At 38.9% G+C, this 8,864-nt stretch overlaps 1 protein-coding gene across 1 annotated transcript; it reads left to right on the top strand.

The window, feature by feature from the left end:
• The first annotated feature begins 1,208 nt into the window (after window positions 1-1,208).
• On the top strand, window positions 1,209-3,275 carry LOC139150756 (uncharacterized). Its single transcript, XM_070723152.1, has one exon. The coding sequence runs from the start codon at window positions 1,209-1,211 to the stop codon at window positions 3,273-3,275; it is 2,067 nt and encodes a 688-aa protein (XP_070579253.1).
• Window positions 3,276-8,864: the final 5,589 nt, after the last annotated feature.

Genomic DNA, 8,864 nt, shown 5'->3' with positions numbered 1-8,864 from the left:
TAATAGTGCTTGCATAGTTAAAGCAGTGAAATTATGTTATCATGAAGGCACTGCAGGTAAGCAAATGACATACAGTTGTTGAATTCATTTCCAAAAAGTTGTTCATTTTGATGTAGAATGCGCCTCGGGACAGATATTCGAACTGTCTAATTTTAACAACACTTTTCTGATTTGCCTTTTGTTGGGTTCATTTTTAAAGCTTTTGGAGTAAAAAAAGTCATCACCTTAATTTTCCATAAATTAAAGGTTTACATTTTTTCCCCGCAGAGTTAACGCATGGCCCATTTTGAATTTCAAATACCGGTAAATATTGGATAATGTGTTTCTCTAGTATCAAACTTAGCACGGCGACCCCTGAGTTTAATTCTTGATTTAGTAAGAGAATGGTTCAGAGTTTGACTGAGGAAAGTTTAAAGGGATATAGTCGTCGGAACTGCGCCTGTGCGAGTTTCTTGTTTACAAACAATGTATTTTGTGCACGATATCAAGATGCACCTCATCATCATAGCTGCAACATTTAAATTATACGATGATAGATTATGACAGACATGTTTTAACTGTCATCAATCACCATTGTGCCTTGGATACATTGTTGCCATGGGTCGTATGGGTCCCATACGACCTTTGAGCGCAGTTCCGACGACTATATCCCTTTAAGCAAAAGTTTAAGTCTTTCAATTTCGACGCACCTGTTAAAGTTATGTCACTTGAACACTCCCAGCTAAAAATCATCCTGGCCACTTCTACATGTAATTACTCAGTCATCTTTAGAAAGGTCAAACCATTAGGCATATTTCATACTGATTTGTTTACCGGATCGTCCACTGGAGGGGACAATAATTTGCAACAATTACAAGCGTCACGACAACACAATCTGAATGGCTGGTTTTCTTTCGTTGAGTGTACCATTCCGCTATCAAACGAAAGACACTGCATAGTTAGGGTCGTTAGATAATAGAAAGTTTGCAGGTGTTTATCTTATATTTTGAAATTATTGTATTTAATATGATTATAGCCTTTCCTTCCAGAGGTCACTCCAGCAAATTGCAACTGTGATTAACTGCAATTTTGTACGATTTAAAACCTGTCACTCTGAACACGTCACATAGGTACCGAGATCGAGGTAATAACTTTTACTGCCCACTTAAGTGAAGGGTGTTTCTCCATAAATTGAGCGCGTTTCGTTAAACGGTACTCGTGTTTAGAGAATGGCGATACAACGAAATTTACCTCTAATTCTTCAACTGTTGATATCATGCGTTGAGTGCCTTGATGTTGAAGCCACATCCTTCTTTATTGAACCATATGATGTGAAGAAAGTACTTCATGAAAGCAGTCTCTCAGTAACTTCAATGCTGCCATGCTACGTCGATCATTTGCAGGCAGGTTATAGTGTGATATGGTATAAAAATGGGTTACAAATAAGTAACAATGGCCATGTATACGGTAACATCGTGGACAGGAGCCGATACACGGTGAATGTCTTTGAAACGTCAACCTGGACGAGATTCAATTTAAAAATTACAACGTCAGTAGCCAATGCCGATACGGACTCTGGTAACTACCATTGCACGGTAACGACAACGCCTCTGCTAATATCCCGCAAAGCTCGTCTCGATGTCTTTGTTACCCCTAAAGACGGTTATTTACGATGTTCGATTGGTGATGATCTCGACGATGACAACTTTGACGTAAGTGAGGGAACAGAAATCAAATTATCTTGCCGTTCAGATCCCACAGGTGTTCCTGAGATGACAACATATTGGACTGGAGAAGGACCACAAGGTGACACTTTCGACACAGTGACGACTACTAGTACTGATATCAGAAATGGTTCGCATGTCCTCTTATTCTCATGGACACCAACAAATCAACAAAACGGTGCAACATTTATATGTACCGGGTTTCACCCTGGCTACAGCACAAATAGAACATGTCAGTTAGGTCCATTCAATGTGACGTATAGACCAATCGTCCAGCTTTCTCCAGCATCTTTCACAGTGACAATGGAAACTCAAGTGGTGAACTTTACTTGTAGATCAGATGCAAATCCTCCAGTGACACGCTACGTGTGGTCAAATACAGCGGGAGAGAAGTTCAGTGTGCAGGATGATAATGTCATACTTGATCCTCACAGAAGATGGATGCGAATGAAACACTTTAGGAGCCAGGATAATGGTGTGTACAATGTCACTTGTTTTGCCGAAAATGAGGTCGGACGGTCGTTGGTAAACGGTACAAGTACCTTGACTGTCAACATTCAAGCCTGGACGACTGTAAAAACTGTGAGTGAACATTTGAGCACAGCGACAAGCAAACTTACTTCAACTAACAGCTCGGTGAAAAACAAAACTGTGAGTGAACATCTTAGTACAGAGACAAGCAAAACTGTTAGTGAACATTTTAGCACAGAGACAAGCAAAACTGTGAGTGAACATTTTAGCACAGCGACAAGCAAAACTGTAAGTGAAGATTTTAGCACAGCGACAAGCAAAACTGTTAGTGAAGATTTTAGCACAGCGACAAGCAAAACTGTGAGTGAAGATTTTAGCACAGCGACAAGCAAAACTGTTAGTGAAGATTTTAGCACAGCGACAAGCAAAACTGTTAGTGAAGATTTTAGCATAGCGACAAGCAAAACTGTTAGTGAAGATTTTAGCACAGCGACAAGCAAAACTGGGAGTGAACATCTTAGCATAGCGACAAGCAAACTTACTTCAACTAATAGCTCAGTGAAAAACAAAACTGTGAGTGAACATCTGAGCACAGCGACAAGCAAAACTATGAATGAACATTTGAGCATAGCGACAAGCAAAACTGGGAGTGAAGATTTTAGCACAGCGACAAGCAAAACTGCTAGTGAAGATTTTGGCACAGTGACAAGCAAAATTGGGAGTGAACATCTTAGCATAGCGACAAGCAAACTTACTTCAACTAGTAGCTCAGTGAAAAACAAAACTGTGAGTGAACATCTTAGCACAGCGACAAGCAAACTAATTGCAACTAGCAGCAAAGGTAATGCACACATACCGACTGTTGGGCAACATGATATGACCTCAGCAACGCAGGTTGGTGCCAGTACTTCATATTACTATGGAATCAACGAAACAACTAAAGCCAGTCAGACAAACACTGTTGTCATAATTGGTAGCGCTGTTGCTGGTTGCAGTTTCGTTTTTGCTGTTGTTGTTTTAGTTTTGATAACAGTGTGTGTCCGAAAATCACGCAAGAAATCGCGAAGGAAAAACTCGCTCGATGCACCCATGCAGCTTTAAATACCTTGCGACGATGGGTCGGACTAAAAGTAAAGAAGACTTCTAGACATTGAAGGACGGTTTTTCTGAAAACAGAAAGGATGAACACAATAGGTTCAGTGTTAAATTGAAAGACATTAGTCTCTCAAAACATGTTATAGGACAGTGATATCAGTACAGAATATGCTATGACAGAATTTTCGCCGCACAATTGGGCGAAGAATTGGCTATCAGTGCAGAATAGGGTGAAGGACGTATATTTGCTTTGCGAAACAGGGAGAAGGCAACGTTGCAAGTGCATAATATAGTGAAGAAGAGTAGTTTCACTACAGTTTTGGTTGAAGGACCATTTTCACTACAGAATAGGGTGAGGGAGAGAGTTTTCCCTGTTTCATTTGATTGAGGACAACGCAATTAGTACAGAATACAGTGTAAGGTGGCAGACTATTTTCTCAACAGAATAAGGGAATACCACTGCTTTTTAGTTGTGAGAATGCTGTACTTCACCAATAATCATGATGATAATGCAGTCATTCACTCAGTATTGTTTACATAAAGCTGTCCTCTACACTGATTTGTTAAATTATTGATAGAACTCATTATCCCATTTCTGTTGTGAAAATACTGTCCTCCTTATTCTGTAATGAACATGCTGACCCTCACCCTTTTCCTTAAAAAAACGTACCTTCGCCACATTCTACAGTGGGTCTACTGCCCTTTACTATATTATTGTGGAAATATTGACCTTTTTTATTACATGGTAGACGATGGAAACACGGCCGATGTCGGTCGATTCCATTATGGCCGATGTTGGTCGATTCCTTTATATTGTACGTGCGACTCAAATCAATATCTGCAATATATTGTGTGTCTTAAAGCCAGCTGTATTACAGTACCTAAGTGTAACACGTATTGAAAAATAAGCTCGTTGTGCGGTTAGAATTTGAAATCGAGGGATATCCCTATCTCAAACTGCAGCACGAAAAACCGACAACAGAAAGACTGAGACCGGAAATGAAATAGCTTTTAAGAAGTAAGTCTACAACATAAAGGTTTGAAGGATTGACCTACATTGAACTCAATTAATCGGCAACAGTGGCAAGACTTAACAGAAGGATAGTATGGAGAGCAAACAAAATGACGAAATTCTGTATGAAGAAGTGAAATTAAAATGAATTTATGAGTACATAACAGAAAGTCGTGCTGTTGCATGTATTATTTTTAAATATGCAATTGTTTTACTTCAGAGGTAGTTTCCGCTGACAGTCATTACATCGTAAAAAACCTGTGTTTTCGAAACAAAAGATCAGACATTGTGCGTTTTTTATTGTGACATTGTATGCTTATAAGAGTAGTGGAATTTTAAACCACTTCAGTCTTACATCATATCTTTTCAATTTATGTAAAGTGTACTTGTATTGAGACACATATTCAGCATGGACTGAACGACGTGGCAATATAACCCACTCCGTCTATAGGTATAGTATAAGGACCTTGCATTCTTTCTTGAGAGCATGATAAATAACTGTTGTGTAGCCTCAATAACTGTTTTTTAAAAGGAGATTTGGGCAAGTCATGAAGCATATAAATAAAATGCGTAATTGAGGAAAACCATTAAGCCGACCGAAGAACCTTCTCCTGTAAGGAGTAGATCTGTGTTGTCCAGGTGTTTCTTTGGTTCACATGTACATCTCTCTTATATTGAAAAGAATAAAAACTTTACATACATGCTAAAACCATCATTAAGACCAAAGTACTGTGTAGTCCAAGTGACCAATTTCTTTACAAATTTATGTATGCAACTTTGAAGTCTCAGGCAAGCATAGCAAATACACGGAATAAAACAACACAGCGTGTCTTGAGAAGAACGTTGTCTACAGCTACAACTTTAAAGCACACTTCAAGTTCAAATTAATGAAAGTTTCGTTCTTCTGCCACTAGTGACGTTAATTCTGTCATTGAATGTTGTCTTATTTGCTTTATTGTATCGATCTTTCTAACAGTTTTTAGACCATGGCAAACCTCCACCATCGGGCAATTTGGTAACGAAGTATTCTTAAAAACGCGTCATGTACCGAGTAAAGTAGACTTTGTTTGCCGTCTGGGCACTTGAATGTGTAGAATTTTACTGTTGTTGAATGATGTTTTATTTTTTATTTTTTTATTTATTCAGACCACCAGGCCAAAAGCCTACTTACAGATCTTACAGTAAAAACTACGATGAAAATCTGAAAAAAACATTTAAAATACACACTCACACACAAATTATCTGTACAAAATATCTTTGACGGTCTGACGGAAGACTGGCCGATTGGTGAAGATGTAAACAAAATTATCCCTACACACTAGATTATTATAAAAAGACATTGACCTTTTAAGAAAAGATAAATTCCTAACATTTAGGCGAGATCTCGCAGGTTCAAAAGTTTCAGAGTGATGAAGTATCCTCATTGGAAAGTTGTAATTTACCTTTTCTACAAGATAGTGTGAATCAACCTGGGAATAGACACACATGTGTAAAAGTTAAGATCAGCTGCGGAAGTAAAGCTGGGGAAGGAGGAAATATTTACATATCTGTCCATATTGTTCTGATGCATAGGGAATATTTTGTTTTAAACAGATTAATTTGATAAACTTCATCTGAACAGCTTCAAGTTTTTCAACGACATACTTTTGTTTGGAGACCAGAGAGGAGAGACGTATCCAAGATTTCAATTAACTAAGGAAATTTACAAAGTCCGCAGAGCCTGTGTATTGGTGAAAGATTTACAAGTTTGCATTAGGAAGCCTTGCATTTTGTAGGATTTGCTGACAATGGAATTGATGTGGGATTTGAAATTTAGATCGGACGCCAGGGTTATACCTAGATCTTTGACTGAGTACACCCGTTGGAGTGCAGAGCCGTTAAGTGAATAATCAGAGACTATTTTGTTTTGTCAGTGAATGATATGATACAGCGGCATTCAGAAACATTAAGATTCAGTTTCCATCTGATACACCAATTTGAGATATTGTTTAAATCTTGCTGAAGGAAATTACGGTCATCAACTGAGTCCAGACATTTAAACAGTATTGTGTCGTCAGCGTATAAAGTTAGGGTTGAGTGAGAGATAACAGCAGACACATCGTTCACATACAGGATAAAAAGAAGAAGGCCAGTTAATGAGCCCTGGGGAACACCAGAGGGAACTTGTTTCCAGGAAGACTGTTTACCGTTCACAACTAGGTTTTGGGATCAACATGAGAGATCCGATTTCAACCACGTTAGCAGGGGGCCTGAAAATCCGTAATATTTAATTTGTTAAATTAAATGTTCGTGAGACACAGAGTCAAAGTTCGTGAGACACAGAGTCAAAAGCCATGCTGAGATCTAAATAAATCGAGTCCACCTTTTGCTTCGAGTCAAAAGCTTTTGACAGATAGTCAACATATGATATGAGGTTAGAAACAGTGTTTCTGTTCTTAATGAAACCGTGTTGCTCCGCGATTAGAGAACCCTTGACATGCTCAAAAAGTTCTGTACATACAGACTTTACAAATGTCTTGTTAGTGAAAGAAGAGTCATAACAATCTCCTTTCTTAAAAACTGGGATGACGTTGGCTGTTTTAAAGTAAGATGGAAAAACACCACAAGACAGGGAGATTTTTCCCCCCATCATCCAACCAGCGCTAGCCCAAATACAAGATGAGGTACCAATAACCCTCTACCCAAATGGAGCATTGAGGAGTAAAGTGCCTTTCTCAACGGTACAACACCGAGCTAGAGTCTCAAAATCACCGTCCTCCAACAGTGAATCCGCTACTCTGGATCTACCGGGACTTGAACCGGGTCTCGTACTCACCATCCTCCGATAGTGAGTCCGTTACCCGTTATATAAAAAATCATGGTTAGTGGCATGCCAATTCTTCGGCGCAGTTTCGTAAAAAGAGGCCGGAAATGTTGTCCGACCCACAGGCTTTGTGTATATTAATATCATTAAGATGGTTTTAACTGCGCAAACCATAACTTATAGGTTCGACAAAATATCTGTGTTGGGTAGGTCAAATCTGGAGAGTTTTCGGATTCGGGTGTTTTAAAGACTCTGTAAAAGAAGTCGTTGAAGATTTCAAGTATTTTTATCTGATCAGTTCTTTCTTTATCACAATGTTTCGTGTGACCGGGATAGATGTAAACGAACGCTTTGTTTTGACAAAGCTCAAAAGACTTTTGGGTTAGATACAGATGTAGTTTCAATGTTCTCGATATATCCAGCATATTTGTCCCTTTTTGAACGTTTAACGTCTTTCCACAGTTCAGAAAAATAGCTATAGGCAGTCGGGGACTTGAAACGCTTATCATCGTTGCATGCAGTTTACCTGTCTTTTAGCAGTTCTATGAGATTGTCGAATCATTGAGGGTATTTCCGTTTTCGCGTCCTCGACAGGGTACGCATTCTCTAATGATTGCCTGTATAATGTCGTAGAAGCTAGAGACGCTTTATATGTGAACTCTACGCTATTTTTGACAAAAGGTTATTAGCAATATGACCGTATTCAGCTTTGCGACAATTATGAACGTTTCTGCCCTCTTCACGTGACAGGGAGGGTCACTGTTGTTTGCCATGAACATTTGGAGGGGTCACTCTTTCTTGCAGCAACATCTTTAAAGGGTTTTTCTATTCGAGGGCCTTAGGTGCAAAGGGTTATTCAATCGAATGAGATGAACATTTGGGGCCCACATTTTACAATTGATAAGGGGGGGGGGACTTTCAAAGTTTTAGAAATTTAATTTGGAGGTGGTCGCTTTTTGCATTTCATTTGTAGCTTAAGTTACATCGACCCCTACCAGTGTAATAACGAATGCTCCATAAAAATTGTCGAAAGCTGCTGAGAGATCAAGGGGATAAGTATAACTATAGTCGCTCGTTTGCTCCAATTCCACTCTGCGCCTACGCACCTATAGATGTAAAACGAACAATGTCAGCAAACATGGCTATGCGGACCATAGGTGCTTGCAGCGTTACTTGGTGGTCGATTGAAGGCTCGGAATTGAAGTTGACACAAAAAATCGGCGAGAAATCAAAAAATAACACAATAAAACATCTGCCCTAAAAAGTAACATCGGACAGTCGAGAATACCTTTAAGAGTTCAAATCTGTACTCTGCGTTTCACTGATATGCAAAATCCAGGCGAAAAATAATTGTCGAGCCATTCTTCACACTAAAGTTGTCAGTCCGCCATTGCAATACTTTGGGAATCATTCAAGTACAAAGGATTATGGGATCGTGAAAGTACAGAGTACTTTAAAAATATCACCTTATTATATTTTCGTCTACTTTTATCAATGCAAGCTTTGTAAACATTGGCATGTCTTACCCTAATGACTTTCTTACTGTCCGTCATCACACTGTGGTCCTATGATTTATAAATGAGACAATCAATATCACAACAGATTTAAAGATATCTTCGGCTTATAGGTTCCATCTTTGTTAATGGAGAATCACCAAGACAAGAGCCTCCGTATGCAAAATATACAGCAAACGAACAAAGTGTGCTAGGAATTCCAATAAAAATGATCGCATAGTTAAAGGGGAAGTTCACCAAGGATGATTTTTACATATGTGGTAGCT

The sequence above is a fragment of the Ptychodera flava genome, chromosome 15, assembly GCF_041260155.1.
Source record: "Ptychodera flava strain L36383 chromosome 15, AS_Pfla_20210202, whole genome shotgun sequence".
NCBI lineage: Eukaryota > Metazoa > Hemichordata > Enteropneusta > Ptychoderidae > Ptychodera > Ptychodera flava.
This window is presented reverse-complemented; position numbering and strand designations above follow the sequence as displayed.